At 42.2% G+C, this 18,908-nt stretch overlaps 1 protein-coding gene across 4 annotated transcripts; it reads right to left on the minus strand.

Annotated features, from left to right (window-relative positions):
• Positions 1-5: 5 nt before the first annotated feature.
• LOC117556608 (serine/threonine-protein kinase tousled-like 1-B) lies at positions 6-16,652 on the minus strand. Of its 4 annotated transcripts, none has more exons than XM_034232019.1 (22): positions 16,188-16,652; positions 14,203-14,324; positions 13,171-13,239; positions 12,957-12,995; positions 12,761-12,836; positions 12,634-12,677; positions 12,057-12,146; positions 11,878-11,955; positions 11,700-11,792; positions 11,464-11,574; positions 8,421-8,557; positions 8,048-8,239; positions 7,757-7,823; positions 7,478-7,575; positions 6,670-6,751; positions 6,484-6,575; positions 6,259-6,348; positions 4,181-4,350; positions 3,530-3,665; positions 2,443-2,554; positions 2,229-2,336; positions 6-1,932 (listed from the first exon to the last, which is right to left on the minus strand). In XM_034232019.1, exons 1-22 carry the CDS (start codon positions 16,312-16,314, stop codon positions 1,786-1,788), a joined length of 2,280 nt encoding a protein of 759 aa, XP_034087910.1. In that variant the 5' UTR covers positions 16,315-16,652; the 3' UTR covers positions 6-1,785. The 4 variants fall into 4 exon arrangements, with proteins under 4 accessions (XP_034087910.1, XP_034087911.1, XP_034087912.1 ...); XM_034232020.1 differs by having other exon boundaries at positions 12,057-12,140; positions 16,188-16,650; XM_034232021.1 differs by lacking the exon at positions 12,957-12,995 and having other exon boundaries at positions 16,188-16,648.
• Positions 16,653-18,908: the final 2,256 nt, after the last annotated feature.

Here is an 18,908-nt window from a genome sequence, read left to right on the forward strand (position 1 = left end):
AGGAATTAAGACTTGTAAGGCAATCTTTATTGCATATGAACATGGCCTAGCGTTGACCGCCACAAATATGATCCCACACACGTAGCTTACAAATGTCTGCACTTACATTAATCTCTTTATGAATGTCAATCATTTGGTTTAATACCGGCACCCATTTTCATTGTTTCTATGTCAAGTAGATGAGAAACGGGAGAAATTAAGACCGTAGTGGAGAGGAACTGGATATAATTACAATTGATCAAACTCGACACCTAGCCCGTGTCTATGTGCCAATTCTTTTTGACCAAAAGTGACTTTTTTTTTGTTGAGTTCTGAAACTAAACTCAGAATTCTGAGAAAAAAAACCTTTCGTCACTTTTTATTTATTTGTGAGCAGCTAACCGTGAGCAGGTACTTCCTGGACATCTCTCTTTGGCTTCTCTGTTCATCTAACAGGCAGCTCTAGTACAAATAAAATCAATTAAGACTTGCCACTTGTCTTTTATCTGACAGTTTGTTTTAAAGATGACTTTTGGGCCTGTTAAGACCTTTTTAGAATGATAGATTTGAAGGGGGTAAACATCGGTTTCTAACCTGCGTCCTTATCAGATTTCTCACCACAGGCCCGCTTTAAGGCAGGCTGCCTACATTTTAAAAAGGGGTTTTATGATGTCACAACACAAACAGGTAAGTGTTTTATTTACAGGACGACAACATTTGGATATATTCTCTCTATTCTGAGTAAACCACGCTGCAACAGCCCAGAGCTTCTTCTGGCACGAGAAGGTGTGACGTCCCTCGCTATGCAGCATACTGCTCCAAAAACAAATGTGGACATGTTGGTTGCAAATGTGTTGCACCCCCCCCCCCCAACAAAATAGCACAGCAGGATCTCTGCAGTGTTCAGTTCAAGTATGCGAGGCATTCACACAATTCAAAACAAAAAAAGGCAACATTAATAGCAGCAAACTGAGAACAGCTTTTGGGAAATAGACGCAGGGAAGCAACGGAGAAGCCTCAGTTTTATGTATTTGCTAACGAGTAATGTCTCCAGCACATGAAATGCACACTGAGTGTCACAGAGTGTTCAGCAGTAACGGCTGATCCAGTCCCTCGGGTCAGCGGTTTCAAAAACATCTCATCTGAACAACAAAAATGGATTAAGACAGATGCTCAGATCCACTTCCTGTAAACTTGGCGGTAGATCTGAATTGCTTCGCGACAAAAAAAAGTAGAACTGATGGAGCCCACGCTGAAGTACTTCATGCCAAATGTGTTGACACCAGATCACCGTGATCGGAAGTGCAAATAAACACCAGAAGTTTAATCTGGAACTTTTTTCTCAAGTCCCATCAAGGTAACATCACTTTTAAGTGCAGAGGGACTATAAGGGTAGAAATAATTGACGTTTATGAGTCCTTTTGGATTGCAGTGTTCATCTGAGCTTGATGGAAAGGTGCACCTCTTCAGCCCTTTCTTCTGCTACCCGCTGCTCAAACCAACGGCCAATCAGTGACGAGAGAACATCTGGAACAGTGGCATGGAAAGGGCATCAATAGGTTCTGAAATGTCTCTTACGGGGTTATTTATTAAAGTCCATAAAGAATCCATGGCTCCAAACAAAGCCGAGCCCCTCTTCTTACCTCACACGTTGAGTTCAAGGACATATGCAAACGGAGCATCCTTCTCTCTTACTTTTGTCCATTTCTGTTGCTTATTTATTCATCCATTTGGAAACAGCTCAGGTAAACGAACAAAAAAGATAGATTCCTGCCCTGTGATAGGCCAGAGTTAGTCATGTGACAGTCAGTAGGTGGCGAGGGATGAGGAGGGCTGCAGGGTGCCGGAGGAGGTGGAGCGTCTCATGTGTGGGAGGAGGTAGGAGTCTGAGCACAGCTGGTGGACGTCGAAGCGGTCCTCCTTACGGTAGGCCAGACAGCGGCGGATAAACGCCTGCAGGGGACAATTATTAGTGTGTGTGTGTGTGTGTGTGTGTGTGTGTGTGTGTGTGTGTGTGTGTGTGTGTGTGTGTGTGTGTGTGTGTGTACACTTCATAATCATAAGAGGAGATATTGTACCTATTTATAGCTGCACATTGGACATTATTCATATGTTACAGCATGTGTAAACAGCCTTATGTATGAAAGCACTTGGTGGACATCAATACATCAAATAGTGAAATTGAAACTTATGCTCGACTATGAATTTTTAAAAACTGTTTGTATATTTAATGGCATTTCCTGCGTTACCTTGGCCTCTGTGGTAGCCTGGGGTTTAGCGGGGAACTGGACCTCGGTGGCTTTGAGGATGGTGTTCTCCTGGAGGATGTCCTGCTGGGACTGGTTGTGACCAAACGGCTGGGGAAACAAAGCAAGGAGAGATCATCAGTGATACGGAGAACAACATTTAAAGCATGAGAATGGACCTGATTGGGCTACATCTCTGTAGCAGGTGGTGTTGTACCTTGCGTCCGTAGAGGCACTGGAAGAAGATCACTCCCACAGACCAGACGTCCACCTTGTTGGAGATTTTAGGGGGCTCCTTCCCCACCACAAAACACTCTGGAGGAAGATACCTGACACACACACACATCATATAATATCACAGAGAGCTCAAACATGTTTTTCTCAAACCAGGACTCCTAGGGTCCTTCTCACTTTGGTTAAATGGATTCCTTGCGTCCCTCACTTGCGTCGTTTCCCTGCGTTTAGTCCCTCCCACCAGGGAAGCATGGAGGGACGCAAGGAAACCACGAGAAGCAGGGAAATGAGTTTTAAGAGCAATGGGACGAACTTTCCTCCGGAGCGTCACGTGAAGCGACGTCCGTTTGTGATGACGCTGCACAGCTGATCGTCTGACAGCAGCTCTGTCCCCATTGTTTCCACACCCCCCCACCTCTGTTAGTAGCCTACACATTTACTGACATATACATTTGTATCATCTGTTGTAGACCCAAATAAATGAAATAAGAACTCATTCTCAAAAAAGATAAACGCCGTTCTTAAAATGTATAAACGAAAAAAGCGATCGTGAAAATGTTTCCAAAAAATGAATTAAATGATTTTTGACCACTTTGTTGTTCAGATATATCACATATTTGTAACTAAATGATACATGAATTGAAACAAAACACGGTATAAACTGAGGAGTGACTCCCGTGAGGTTCATGTATTTTCTTCACTCTGCTCTCATGTCAAGAAGCATCAGATCAGTGCATGCACTGCATCGTCCAATCAGTGAGCGATACACAGTAAGGGGGCGGGGCGAGTGTCTGAGGATTTCACCGAAGGATGGTCTGGTGGTTCCTCGGTTATCGCTCCTCGCTCCTCTGGCAGAAATAAGGCCATAGGGACGCTACTCAAGATGGCGCAGACAAATCAACTTCCGGTGAGACCGAGGAGCGAGGAGATGAAAAATAAGAGAAGTGAGAAGGGCCCTAGATATTACGTTGATTATTTCAATAGTTATGTATCACGACGAGTATGGTCGATAACACAAGACAGATAATGTTTCATGTATCCGTCTGTGACAGTGTGTGTGTGTGTGTTACCAGTAGGTGCCTGCTCCCTGTGATGTGAGGTCCATCCCGTCCACGCCGTAGTTATCATCGTCCATGATCTTAGACAGGCCAAAGTCTGTGATTTTGATTTCTCCACACGCAGTGCCATCAACCAATAAGATGTTGCCTGCAGAGAGACAGAGACTCAGGCTCAGATACTGCGTACAGCGGTGTGGAGGACACAACACTTTTGAACAAGAACTATCAGGTTTCAGAACAAGAGGCTTGTATGTGTTTAACACTCAAAGCAGACGACGTCTTACCTTTTATACCGAAACATACTAATCACTAATGTATCAAATATATTTTGGATGTTTTTTATTTTTATAATCTTATTACAAAAAAAGATAATAGTATATGTCGAAAATATCACAAAAACTACTTGGTGTAGTTTGTCACAATTACGCAAAGAAAACGGCAATAAATATAATACAAACTTTGAATGATATTTTTCTTTTTTGAAAACCATTACATTTACTTTTGAAATCCTTTTTTATGACGTACACCTTTTAAAGCTTGTTTTTTTGTCACTCTACGATGAGTTTCTTTATGACCTTTGTATGGCCTACTTTGACAAACAGAGTAGGCCCCTTTAATGACTCCTATGATTCATTGAATAACTTTGTTATTTATGGGACTCACCAGGTTTGAGGTCGTAGTGGATGATGGGGGGTTTGATTTCGTTGAGGTAGCGCAGGGCGCTCACGATCTGCATGACGATGGAGCGGGCCTCCTTCTCCGACATCAGCTTGTTCTGCTTCAGGTAGAAGTCCAGGTCGTTGCCTTCACAGAACTCCAGAACTGTACAGAACCTGCGGGAGGGACGCAGAGACACACACACACGGTTACACACAGGAGAAGAGGATCAACAGCTGAATGTGAACACATCGAGGCACTTAAACTGAACTTATTGGCACAAAATGATATAATACTATCCTCAGGAGATTGGATTTCTACCAAAGCAGTTTATTTTAAAAGCTGAGAAGACTTTAGGCTTTCACTTCCCCTCCTCCATGCAAAGGTCAGAGGTCAGAGCCAGGAGCCTTTCTTAAGTTACCAGCTGTAAATGTGAGCTTCTAAAGCTTTGCTAGCATGTGCAAGGGGCTGAGAGGCAGGGTAGTGGGAGGCACCTACATTCCCAACAGGTGGCTCCACCCTCTTCCAATTAGCAGTATTGGCAGCAGGTGTGGAGACCTCACACCTGCTGCTAATCACTCCCTCAAGGGAGTTGCTCAGTTGTGTGTGGCACATGGAGGGAGCAGGAGGCTCCCAGTGTGAGGAAACGTTTTGGTGAGCTGGTAAGTCGGTTAGCGGCCCGGCTACGTTAGCCTTTGTTTAATGGAAGGTATTTTTGAGTTTGATAGCAATAAAGCCTTTTTTTGGATTTGAACTCTGCCTCCATCGTGATTGCTGCACTACCACTGTCCTCTTTCTCTGCCCAGTCCTGTTACACATTGCACAACATGGGCTACGCTGAACCTTTGTACTCAACACAGCAAGGCTTAGCTATCTGGACACATACTTGGTATCCTAACTACCAGTTGTTTTAACTCCCTTTACACATGACTTAGCTTACAATTAAACCTTAGCATTGTCCGGGCATGTTGGGGCTGCATTATGCTTTTAATTGCTTTGACTATTTACACGTCCCTAATCTGATGACGCCCTTCCGTGTTTGCTCTTACGTGGAGCAGCCCTCAATTCCTGGGCTTTTCCAAAAGGTTTCAAAGTCACTGATATGGTTTTAAAGGAACAGTGGGGTTGTATGAAACACACAGGATTCACGGCATGGAGTCTAACCGATGTACTGGGCCTGTCTTTGGACCACCTTAAAGCAAAGGCCCACAGAGGACATCACGTGTCCTGTGTGTTGCATTTAGAATACTTTTCTCTTGACGTCAGAACAACCCTGTTGATGAGCAGCTGTCATATCTATCGATGCTCTCTCCAAAGCTCTCCTAATGTCTACCTCACTAATGAAAGTCCTCAATGAAAATAAAGTCATTTGAATGTGATGCCACCAGAGAGAAAACAGTCATTTAACCACGCAGAAACCAGCTTTCTGTCCAGCGCTTCCTCGATCTCTTTATTGTGTGACTTTGGTGAAACTGGATCAACCAAAGTCACACTATAACAGAAAGCCCACTAACATATTGAGGCTAAGCTAGTCTAGCAACTTGCATGTTCTGCAAAGTAAAACTACTGTTATGTCAAAAGAGTCCGGTGGCTCTGGTGAGAGAATAGGAAAAAGGGCTGCCCGGTGTAAAGGAAAGGTTCCACAAATATCTTCAATGTAGGGAACATTTAAAGCCATTTAGATTTCTTTACACCTTATTTTAGGTAGCTTAAATATGTTTTGCATCCACTCTGATGTTCCCGTCTGTTCCTCCAAACAGGGGGCGTGCACTGTACATTTTATATTTTATTTAACTTGCATATTTTCTACTTTTTAATGCTGTTTTATTTCTATTTTGAAATGTTTACATTTTAGAATTGTTTATTTCTACTCTTTTAATTTCGACTTGTATGCAATGCCTTGTTTGGCAATAAGATTCTCAATTTGGGATCAATAAAGTACAACGCATCTCATTTATCATTTATCAAGTACCTCACTTCAAAACATCCCAAATATCCCTTTAAAGTGATCGTTCTTTTAACCCCAGTAGGATAAGCACCATCAGGATGTGTCGCCCAGCAGGCAGAGGTCAGAGGTCACTCACGTGTCAGTATCCAGGGAGAAATAGTCGTAGAGTTTGACTATTCTAGGATGGTCCAGCTGCTTGTGTATCCGGTACTCTCTGCATGCATGCCTGGGAAGGAAATACATGTAGCGTGGTGAGTTTTCTGAAACACGTTGTATTTGTGTATCGGACACTGTGTGTGTGTGTGTGTGTGTGTGTGTGTGTGTGTGTGTGTGTGTGTGTGTGTGTGTGTGAGAGACCTACTTGTGGTAGTTCTCCTTCTTCTCCTCCCTCCAGTTCTTGTTGAGCTGGTGGATTTTAACAGCTGCGTAGCGCTGCTCAAACAGGTCAAAAGCCTGTGTGGGACAAAGACACACACATTTTACTTTTAGCATACTTTACAGAGAGAAGGAATAGGAAACAAAACGTGTCCAACCACACACACATTACCTTGTAGACTTCACTGAAGCCACCCCTGCCCAGCAAGTGCAGCAGCAGGTACCTCTCGTTCAGGGTGGGATGGTCTTTAAACCTGAGAGGAGAAGGCAAAAGACTTACTGCTTGTAGCTATAACTTAAACCTGAGCTGGAAGCGACGCAAGGGTTCCTTCGATAAAAAGCAAATGGAGTTTCTTTATTTGATGTATAAGTGTTGGAGAAAAAGAGATCTGTGGCGAAGACGCGTACGATACTCAAACATGCTGTCCACATATGAACACCTCTCTACTGGTTTTAAGCGTTAATAATATCGCCAAAAGTAAATAGTCAACATTTAAGAAAACCACATCACAGGATTTCACTAAACCACCGCTAAGCTAAAGGCGGCTAAAGATCTGGGTGATTAAGTCTTATTTTAGCTAACGGTGTTAACAACCAACTTTTTTAAGACACAATGAACATTTTAATTAGGACATTCACGTGTGGAATATTAACTGACGCATTTACTGTAAATCTCTCAAGGAAAATATATTGTGTTACCCACAGATCTTATTTCAGGTATCTCACCAATCATTATTTAAAACAGCATTGACTTTGAGAGGGAACCGGAAGTGTTCAAATGCTAACTCTGGGTTTTAGCACTCTTTCCTGCAACACTTATTGTGCTGAATGCAACTAGAACATATGGGATTATTAATGTGAATGTTTGTGTTGAAAGTCAAAACTGAATTGATGTTTTACATCAATTAGGCACGATTTGAGTCCTGGTCTCAACAGTTGGGCTACTTCATGTGACGGTGCTGCATGTAGAGCGGACTTACGCCGAGCTGTCCTCGTTGTTGATCCTCTTCAGCTCTCTGATGTGGAGGTTCCTCACCCGCTCCAGGCGCTCCAGCTCCGCCTGGATCTCAGCCTCCTCCTGTGTAAATACACCGGGACATTCTTTTCCTATTTCAACATTTGTGCAGCTTTAACGACTCTAGTAGCAACTGAAGCTGACTGTATTTGCATCTCTTTTTATTTTGTATATCTTTGGCAACTTTCACTAGATAAACATTCCTTACGGTTGCACTAGTTTGTATGTTATCTTTGCTACTGACCTTCTTTAGATGTCCAAGGCGAAGCTTGAAGATCTCTTCCTGCTCGTGGTACTCAGCGAGGGTCAGTCTGACAAAAGAAAAAAAGGAAAGGTACAAATCTCAGAACAGGAAACGGGAGACCTTTGAGATTCATTTTTATTATTTAACTCCAAATCATATTGGAATAATTGTTAAGCCTTCATCGAAGAGCAACTGTGAAAAAGTGTGTCTAAAGAAGGCTTATGAGGTATGGCAACCCTCATTCTTTAAGGTCCAACATCCTACAGGAAGTGGCTGCTTCAGTGTACTCACAGCTGGGGCAAAGAGGGCTTGAGGAAGGGGTCGGAGTCGTTGCCGTTGACCACCTTAGTTTTGCGCTGCTTGGGTTCAGAGGTGGAGGCCACGGAGAGCGAGGGGGAGGCGGGGTTTGGAGGCTTCCTCTTGGCCAGCAGCTTCCTCTGGCGCTCGATGTCCTCCCGCTGCTGGTTGATGCCCTCCTGCTGCCTGCAGAGGGGGGAGGACAGGGGGGTGAAGGGAACGGCTCAATTGGGAAACGTAGCAGAAAATAAACCTTGCACAAAAAAAAGAATCACAGTATTTCTGACCCTTCAACGCCATGGAGAATGCAACATCTAAAAGAAGAACATCATGTAATTCGATGAAAATCTATGCATGCGTTTCTTACTTGATCAGGTTCTGGAATGCGTATCCGTCCGTCCACTGCTCCGTGTAGGACGCTCCGTGTCTGACGGTGGTGAAGTGGCCGAGACGGAGGCGGTCCTGCATGCTCTTCTCACGACACGAATGCTTCTCCTGGGTGCTCTGATCACAGGGAGAACATTAGGCCAACTTAATGTGATCGTTCCTCACCCATATCCTCCACCCAGGTCATTAAATCCCACAGCAACCCTGTGCAGCTTTATCAGATCCAGCCCAGAATGGTGGGTCCCTGAGGGAAAGAGGTGGAGGGTCAAGAGATTCTAACCCACAGACAGGATCTCCCCCTCAGGAGTTGGACCAAAGCAGAGCTAAAACACCAAAGAATATTGGACTGGTTCTCAGAAAAGCTGTTGCTTCATTTCTGTTATCTACTAAATGTTCTCGCCGACGATACATTGTAAATCTTCACAAAACACATTAGGTGTAAGAGTCTCTGTCCCCACATACAGCCTTTTTAACCAGATCAAAAACACAAGGCACATCAGATGGACATTTGGTTCCCTGGTCTTGTGTTGATGTCGCTAAGATAAGCTGTCTTTATGTTGCAAAGACACCATAACCAGCTAACGATGCGTATCACAGCGCACTGAGATTTGTGACAAACTGTAAAGCATTAACCCATCACTGTACCCTGTATGCAAGGGCTGGTTTGCTTTCACTAACTGTACGGAGGATCAGTCACTGGTACATTTGTATATACAAAGCCATGTTAGGGAAACTTCCATCCTACATCTGCTCCCTGATCTCACGGAGAATTGTAAGTGGCTACTGCCTGAGATCGAATGCTGTGGTTTTATTAAATGTGCCAACTGCTAGGACTGTCTTAGGGAAGACAGCCTTTAGATGCGCAGCTCCTCTGTCTTGGAATAGTCTACAAATTAAATGGAAACTGAGCAATCTCTTTTTAAAGCTCGGTTGGATGCTAGTCAATCGGAAGCTATTGGTACCTGTTTATGTGGATAATTATGTAAATGATGCTGTATGATGTCCTTTTGTTGTTCTATTTATGTTTTTATGTGGAACTATTTGAGCAGGTCTCCCTTGGAAAAGAGATCAATGATCTCAATGGGATTTATCTGTATAAATAAAGGTTTGAAATTAAATGAAACGATACCTTCTGAACTTCTTCACCTTTCTTTTAGGTGTGATTTAAAATATTGTCCAACCTTGAGAAGTTTTAGTGCTCTTAAAAAGGAATATAGGTGAAACACAGCACAGATGTTTACATCAGGGTGATCAATAGAATAGCACTAAACGGGGTTAACTGGAACGTTATGGAATCAGGGGTGTAGTTTTGGAATGGGTAAGGAGTTATTTAACCAACAGGCAACAGTTTGTGAAGCTGGGAGAGTGTTGTTCTTCATATTTGGACATTACATGCGGTGTCCCCCAGGGCTCAGTATTGGGGCCAAAACTATTTATTATGTATATTAATGAAATATGCAATGTATCGACAGTACTCAAGTTTGTTTTGTTTGCTGATGACACCAATATATTTTGTTCTGGGGACAATGTACAGCTACTATTGGAAGAGATCACAGCTGAAATATGCAAACTAAAGTTATGGCTAAACAGTAATAAGTTATCATTAAACATGAATAAAACAACATTAATCATATTTGGAAATAGCAATACACTAGCATCCATTAAGATAGATGGGATTTTCATTGAGAGTTAAAGAACATAAATTCCTTGGAATCACAATTGATGAGAAACTGAGCTGGAAACCACATAAAACATATTCATTCCAAAGTCTCAAGAAGTATTGCAACATTAAACAAGGCAAAACAGATTCTTGATCAAAATTCCCTCTACATTCTTTACTGTTCATTGGTGTTACCTTATTTAAGTGACTGTGCAGAGGTTTGGGGCAGTAATTATAAAACTACAACACAATCCCTATTTATTCTACAAAAAAGAGCAATAAGACTTATTACAAATGTCGGCTATAGGGATCATACAAACCCATTATTCTTAGAGCTACAATTATTAAAACTGTCAGATCTTGTTGAATTCCAAATTGCACAAATCATGTTTAAGGCAAAAAACTTTCAATGACCTGGAATATTCAGACATTGTTCAATGAAAGACAAGGGAATTATAATTTACGTGGTTCATTTATATTCACTAATGTTAGGGTGCGCACAACAAAGAGAAGTTTTTGTGTTTCTGTTTGTGGGTGAAGATCTGGAACAATGTGAGTGAGGAGCTAAAGGGATGTCCAAACATCAAACTATTTAAAAAGAGGTATAAAGACACAATTCTCACAAGGTACAGGGAGGACACTGCTAAACCATAACTGTTATGTTCTTGTTTTGTATTCAATTTATGAATTTATGTTTATGAATTTGTGTATACATATGTGTATATATATATATACTTGTGAATATATAGAGACAATTCTCTTAACTTGCCTGTATATATTATATGAATGATTATATGAATTATTCAGGGATAGGGTATTCATTTATATTGTATGTTAACGTATATTAAGATGTAAAAAAAAAAAAAAAAAGGGAGAAGGGGTCGGATTAAATAAGTGTAAACTTCTTCCGACCCCTTTTCGGACGTGTAATTAGCTAAAGGTTTTTTAAAAAATGTTTTATTGTTATCATACTACAGATTATTCAATTATTATTTAAATATTTCGTTTTGTTATTGCATTCATTTGTATAGTACTGTATCATGTCTGTATCATCTTTTGTTTCATTTGTATTTTCTTTGGTTTTACATGCTCGGGAAAAAAAAATATATATATATATTTGCGGTATGCTGATATTTACCGAACTAAAGTTATCCCTTGGCTGTAATTGGTTGTTTCTCGTCACATGACAAGGGGCATGCTGCTGAGCGCCAAAAGTTGATCTACCTTCCCTCTAGGCTTTTATTCGATGGGCTCTTCCTTCCTTCCCAAAAAAGGATCAAAAACATATAAATAACAGCCATTTTTCTTTTCTAACCTCTACAGTGAAGACACAGTGCGTGTGTGCGTGCGTGCAGACAGGTACCTTCTCTATCAGCAGTTTCTTGCTCATGGTGATGCACTTGTTGAGCCTCTCCTTGTATTTCTCCAGGAGTTTTTGCTGTTCGTCTATCTGTCTCCGCAGGTCACAGTTAGCCTGTTGAGGAAAGACAGCGAGGACTGCATCAAGTCTTTATTGTGTGGTTATTAAACACGTGATACAAACCTCCCATAAGTATACAGCTCCTCGATTAGAACTGAGTTCATGGAGGCTGAACTCACCCTGAGAAGGTCATCTATCCGCCCCTCTTTCTTTTCCAGGTCCAGACTCTTGTTGCTCTCCAGAGCAGCGAGTTTCAGGCCTGTTAAGTCCGTCTATAACACAAGCAGTTAGTCAAAGGTGTGGTCAAAACGTCTAAAACATGTGTCATGTGAGTGGCTCATGTGTGCCATGTATTACCTGGACACACTTGGTGGAGGAAGCTTTATTCTGTTCCACAAAACACAGACTTGTAGGAGAAGAGCTATTCTGCCGGACCTAAAGACAAAGAGACACAGAGACTGAATCCAGCACCTCATGTCCAAATGACCGAGCGAGGACCTTTGTTCGAGGCCTTCTACTGCTTGTCAAGTACTCACGAGTGAGCCCGGGGCAGAGTGTGAGTTCTGTGGAGAGCGGCGGGCTGATGGGAGGCCTCTGACAGGACTGGAACCATTTCCACCCTGAAACTTTGCAAAGAAAAAGAGCAAACTTAGAAATGGGCTATAGAAATGGCGAGTCCGGCTCACAGACCCTTCAAGCATTGTGGACCACTTTGTGGCCTCCCTTTCAACACTGGCTCTCTCTCAACAAAGACACTCTCTGGCCTTCAAAAGGAAACAATGGGGAGAGCAGACCTTCAACAAGGAAAATGGTGCATTCAAGTGCTCATGGGACAGTCATGTTAAACAGCATGTTAGTATCTGTTTCTCAAGTTGTTGTTTTTACAATGCTTGAGGGCTTTCACAGGAATTCCCAGTTGGCAACATCTTTTTCGGGTTCTTTCAACATCATATGAAAGCAACACAAATAAAGGTCGTCTCCACTCCTTGCTTTGGATCCTCTCAGAAACACAATGCGTTCTTCCTGAGCTCAAGCTACAGTTTGTAATTCATCTGTATACAAATTGGTAGTATTTTCACTGTTAACATGCCCAAGAGTCTTTGTAATACTCACATCAAAGTAGTCGCTGATCTTGGGCCCACGTGTGGACGTCTTCCCTGCAATAAAACCAACAGAAACTTTGAATGCATTCGTCAGTGACGCCTACATTACAGCCATTTCTTGCAAGTTTCACTCGTACCTTGACTACTCTCTGAAAAGGTGTCCGCTTTCCTTTTCCTCCCCCTGGACGATTCCGAGTGCTTCTTCTCCGGGGTCTGTGAATCGATATGAAATGAGAGGAGAAGGCATAAATCTCTCGAGTTTGACCCAACAGAGCTGGATTCGAGAGGTGGTGTTCAGCAAGAAGGAGCAGAGTAGGAAGAAAGAGAACATACTGAGTAGGCAGGGGAGCTCCCTCTTTTCAAATCAGAGCTCTAGGAAGAGAAGACAAGGAGAGGTGGAGGTAGTAGGAGAGACAGTACAAAAAAAAAGTGGAGTGGGCAAAGCAAGGCTGTTCGAAGAATTGTGTCTCGCGTCATTATTGGCATCCGTTTTAATTTCTATTTATTTTGCTCCGTCTAAACAAACACAAATGTCAGTGTGTTTTACCTCCGACTCCTTGTCACTGGAGGAGCCCAGGCTGCCATAGCTGTGGTTGGAGGACTCATTGGCCAGGCCCTGCACACAGTGACAATTCAAACAATAAGTGATCACATTCAGTATGAAAATAGTCTCCACAGGTCCTATTTCTGCAACCTGATGTAAACAAAGCAGGACCAAGCAAGAGGGCAGGCCTCTTCTCCGACACCTCTGATAGGAATCTAGATCTTCTGCTCTGAGGTGTGTCTCTTGGTTTGTATCCAACGCATGAACATACCCAGACCTTTTTCTTTCCACCACAGAAACCTGTGGTGTTGTGTTTATTTCCTAACTTCAAAAAATCCCTGTTGCAAATGTAGTATTTCAAACTGTCGTGGTGGAGTTAGTCACTGAACACAAGCCTGAAGACTGTCTGCCTTCTTTCTAGCAAGCATTCAAACAATGCAGATCAATCATAGAGTTGTCTGAAAAAGGTGTTTTCTTAGACCTAGAGGAAACAGGAATGCACAAAACAAACTTTAGCTCATGAGGCTTTTTGTTCGCCCGCTACGAGAAATATATCACCTTTCTCAGAAAAGTGATGGCGACGGATCTGTAGAAATGGGAGGAGCTTGTTTTTGAACGTGACTTTCAGAAGGAAAACTATCCTAACAGGACCGAAAAGCTCATTCCTTCAAGTGGATCGGACAGGCTAACACTGGATGTTGCAGTCGATGACTTTCTTGTACCGTACGCAGAATATTCTCCTCAGATTTAGCAGTGAAGCTCATTTATACAAAGCTTTAGAGCAAGTATCTTTCGGTTGGTTGCAATAGTTCATCTCAAAATGTATGACAACGCAAACAGATAATACGTTCCAAGGGGGTGATGCTAGCCAGTTATACAACAACCATGATACTTTGTTGAAGTAACATTGTCGTAGAAACAACAGCTTTCTTGGAGGAGACTCTCCCCAGCTCCCAGGTGGCACCTTTCTGACAAAAAAGGCGTAGATATGTGGACGTAGACCCTAAGGCTTTAGTGTGTGTATGCTGCGGTTACCTTAGCACCCCCGCTGGTGCTCCCGGTGCTGCCTCCGGTGTTGCCACTGACGGCTCCTGTGAACCTGGCCTCCAGCAGCTCCTGCCTCCTGGGGTCCAGGCTGTGCAGCTCCTCCATTGGGGCTTGACGTAAGGGAAACAACAGAGTGGGGTCATATTACCATCATTACAAACAAACAGTGGTGACAAGAACAGTAGAAGCACAACCAATTGGAGTAATTCAGACATTTTTCTGGGACTAGAAATACATTAAAATGGGCACAAAGAGAAGGAACAGAGGACAGTATTTTAGGGGAGGATTAGAGAACAATTGAGAGTGATTAGAGGATAAAAATAGAAATATGGATTTAATCGACTTGGCAGTAGAGGTAAAGGGTTCATGCTAGGGTGGAAGATACTGCGGATGAGTGACAGTGCAGTTCTAACTTAAGCGGGGAAGGTCATTCTGCCACAGGGAAGTGAGGAGGGAGAAAAGTCGAGGCCGAGCAGAGCGATGCTATTAGTTTGTCAGCAAAAAAACCTTCAACCAGCCCCTCTATTATCTCAGGCCATCACAATGGCCTCATTGCACTGTGCTAAACTAGTCTGTGATATTTAGGGATCCCAAAACCTCATAAGCCCTGCAGATAGAGCAGCTGAGATAAGGAAGACTGGGATGCTTTTTCCAAATTCACATCGCTTTCAGAGCCGCACGGGCAATGTATATCTGGGCTTTATGCCGCTAATCCAAATGCTTGACGTTAATCGCAATATGGACTAGGGCAGTATTCAAATCGCAGGAAGGACAGTCTTTTTTAAATGCTAAATATGTGTTAACAAACCATTCTGAATTAAATAGTGTTTATTCACAGATCTACTGGCTTAAGAAAACATCTTTGTATGGTACGGATCGTCTTAACAGTCTCCTACACCGCTGTAAATCTAAACTAGTGTCATGATCAAATGAGTTTTATACAAGCTAAAGGTTACAGTGTATGCAGCCCTGCAATGGGCCTTGTTCTTGGACAACTGGTTTCCAGGAAGAGACACACAGGCCCTCTGCTCCCTGCTGAATACTGCTGCAAGTGTTTGTTTCCTTATTGGATATTTCCTGGCTGTCATCTTTACATAGCTTCTCGCAGAGGGGCAAGCCCTAAAAAGGCATAATGGACATTATGAAACCCCTGAACAAGTTAAACAGAGAGCACACAACAAGGCCTGTGCGAGGTTATTTCAGGACAGGGATGAGTGATTAGGCTTAATTGTTCTATAGAGCCAGGAGTTTCATATTACAGCAATATTTCATATCTTTAGGAATATGTCCCTGGTTGGAAATAATCATAAAAACATAACCACAGTAGTAATAGTAAAGTAATTATGCAGCAGATCTTACACACCTTCCTTGTCGTTTTTAAAAGCATGTGCTGTAACTAAAATACTTAGCTGTAAGGTTATAACTTATTTTTGCCACTTGTGACACTGTTTTGTCACATTAAATCCAGCAACTTGACAGTATCGAGTAAATAAAGTCTCAGGAACATGTCGAAAACAATGAGGAAAACAGATACAGGAAAAAGGTGAAAAGCAGGGCCTGTGCTCAAGTTTACAGCAGCAGGAGCATGCATTTTAATGCATTAATGGATGCATGCACAGCTATGTTGTTTAATATCAACTAGATGCTGTTGATAGGGGGCGAATGTTACAAACTGCCACAACAACACTGTGATCGCCTCAACAGCTACGAGTAACAAGAAATAATGTACGTTGACAAAACAAACAAGCTAGCACTTCCTTTGTGCAAACATGATAGCTTGCTGCTACTTAAACTGGCCATCAACTGAACTGACAGCTGACGTTTGGCTTCCCATTCACGGCATCAGTGAACTTGACATCCATTTTTACTTCAACAAACGTTAGCTCCACACGGTCAAAACACTCCACTTCTCCCACAAAGCAAACACTTTAAGGAAAATACGAGTTAGACGAGCACTTGGAGAGCTAATATACCTTCCTTGCTCTTTGCCGTCGCAGTTATAGGTTGTTGAGAAATCGTTGGGGACGAGGAGAGCTGCGACCAAGATGGCGTCGCCTCCAAACTTCCACCACCACTTCCACTGTTACTTTGGACACTCATGGAGCCACTTTACCGCCGAGAGGAGCCAGCGTACACACTGCCGTTTGCGGGAATCCCAAACTTGCGTCCATCGTTAGACACCTGCTGTGACCAAAACAGGCCAGTAAACGTGAGTCCGAGCGTGAGTTTGTGTTCCTACCCGCCTCGCATTGTGCTGCGGAGAAGCGGCTTCTTTAGAGACTCGCTGAAACGGATCCAGTGTAACCTTTGCATGATGACCGCACCGCGCGCCTGTCAGCATCCAGTTCGCGAGCGGAGCTTTGATTCTAGTAGGCGAGGCTATCGCGAGGCTGGCGCGCACCTAGTACCGCGATGGGGGGATGGAATGACACCGGAACAGACACTGATCTGGGATCATTTCACCCTCCTGCACACTGGCCATAGGGTGACTGGTATGCTGCTCTCAGCGTCGACCTGAGAACAGCCTGCTGTTTGGGAGAAAACAACAAACACCCCGAAAAAATGGCCGAAAGTTTTTGTCTGCTTGTGGAGAACGACAGCAAATAGGGAAAAATGACACACACACACACACACACACACACACACACACGCACACACACACACACACACACACACACACACACACCACACACACACACACACACACACACACACACACACACACACACACACACACACCCACACACACACACACACACACACACACACACACACACACACACACACACACACACACACACACACCAATAGGTTATATTACATTACATGTACTGTATATAATGCTATATGTATAATAGGCAATAGCTATAGACTTTTCTCACACAAATGCACGTGCACATACACATTATAGGCAGTATATTGTATGATATGTATCTATATCTTGGTGTTTTTATGTACCCATTTATATATAAATATTGGTAAAGATGCAAAGATGTTGTGTGTATAATTAAGTAGATGTATAAGTAGGGCTGGTCTTGATATGCTGTATTTTAGTGTTGAATTACAAGTTGCTTTTGGGGGTTCGGGGGGGGGGGGGGGTTAGTGATGTGGTCTGGGCTATAAGGTCTTTTGTTCCAAATTTGGTGCAGTGCATCAAAATGCTCTCTTGTAGGGTAGCATGCACAAAACACACAAATACACACACATATTTTTAAACCTGTAACATTCTTGGCCTATATCTTATTCTTACACCACTTTTTGCACGAAAATGAAATAACTGTAACTCCTAGTGCAAGTCAGACAATGCAAGTCTTTCCTGATACAGAAACACATATTTAACCCCTTATAATTGAAAAGAAAATTCAAAGTAAATTTCCTGGATTCATGTGAGATATTAAAAAAGACAGAAAGTACACTTTCGAGGGTTTTTGCATATGTCAAACTTCTGCTCCAATTGCAGTGAGATTTCATCAGGATAGAGTCTGAGGCACAAACCATACTACTGCACCTTATGCACCTGCCCATGGTAACCTGATTTTTTGGTCACATGGTTTCCATGGTAACAGAGCAATAGTCTTGACAGGCAATGAGGAGGATTGTATAAGCAGTCTACTGTCTTACACTACTACTTGTACACACAAAAACAGGTACTTTTTGTGAGTTGTGTTATGAGGAAAACAGTGTTGTGTAGCAGTGGGGACATTCCAGGAGCATACAATGTCTGAGGGAAAACTGGGAATGTTGACTGTTTGGAAACTGTTCACAGAATTTGTATGAGACAGATGTCTAACAATAATGCTAAATAATAATAACAGTTAAAAACACACAGTCAAGAGGAGAATAAAGGGTTTTCATTTACACAGGATATTTCAAAACTGTATAAACAGCTTTTTGTGACAATAAGCATCCAGACGTATTAACCTTAGAACAACCCACTTTCCTAAACTAAAGACAAAAATAAAACACTGTTTTTTGTTGAAATTGTTCTATTCAATTTTGCAGGTGAAAACACTTTTTGGGAAAAAGATGATTTTGACTGAAATTACAAAATTCTCCAAATGTTCCAAAAGTCTCCTTAAATAATATGTATATGAAGTGTATATAACATACATGTTGTATTCTATTATTATAGTAGCAATGATGTTAGGCTTTAGGGGACATAAACGATCAAAACATAATAATTGTCAACTATCTTTAAACAATTATTACTGATTTATTAGGCTAGATATTCTTTGCAATTTTAATGCAAAAATGGCAGAACATGCCGTTTTCATGCTCGCAAATGTGGAAATGTTGTTTTGGTAACATCCTATTAAACTAAATATATTAAGGTTTTAGACTCTGTTGTGATTGGTCAACAGTAAATTTCCCACGTACAAGAGTGAGTGTTACATAATGATGTCACTATGTTAGGGAAGCAGACAAGGTGGCGTTTCAGGCCGGGGGGATGGGGAGTCTGTGGTACACTGTAAACATTTTGGCTGTAAATTTACAGTAAATGACTGGCTACTAGTTGCATGGATTTCACAGTAATGTATAGTTGCCATGCCCATGGAAGTACTGTGATATAGCTGTACAGAGCTGTGGTACATCAATTACAGTAATTATCTGTACTTTCACACTTTTACTGTAAAAGTAATGCAACACAGCCAGTAATTTACTATAAATATAAAAATGTAAATAATACTATAATA

This window comes from Gymnodraco acuticeps, unplaced genomic scaffold, assembly GCF_902827175.1.
Source record: "Gymnodraco acuticeps unplaced genomic scaffold, fGymAcu1.1, whole genome shotgun sequence".
In the NCBI taxonomy this organism is placed as follows: domain Eukaryota; kingdom Metazoa; phylum Chordata; class Actinopteri; order Perciformes; family Bathydraconidae; genus Gymnodraco; species Gymnodraco acuticeps.

What these genes read in the sequence shown, in the direction of transcription:
- LOC117556608 (XM_034232019.1), bottom strand. Translation starts at nt 16,314, where the DNA reads ATGAGTGTCCAAAGTAACAGTGGAAGTGGTGGTGGAAGTTTGGAGGCG. An exon ending in GACGGCAAAGAGCAAGGAAG is followed by an intron (nt 14,325 to 16,187) that starts GTATATTAGCTC and finishes CCTTACGTCAAG; the next exon opens with CCCCAATGGAGGAGCTGCAC. An exon ending in CAGGGAGCAGGCACCTACTG is followed by an intron (nt 2,555 to 3,529) that starts GTAACACACACA and finishes TGTGTGTGTCAG; the next exon opens with GTATCTTCCTCCAGAGTGTT.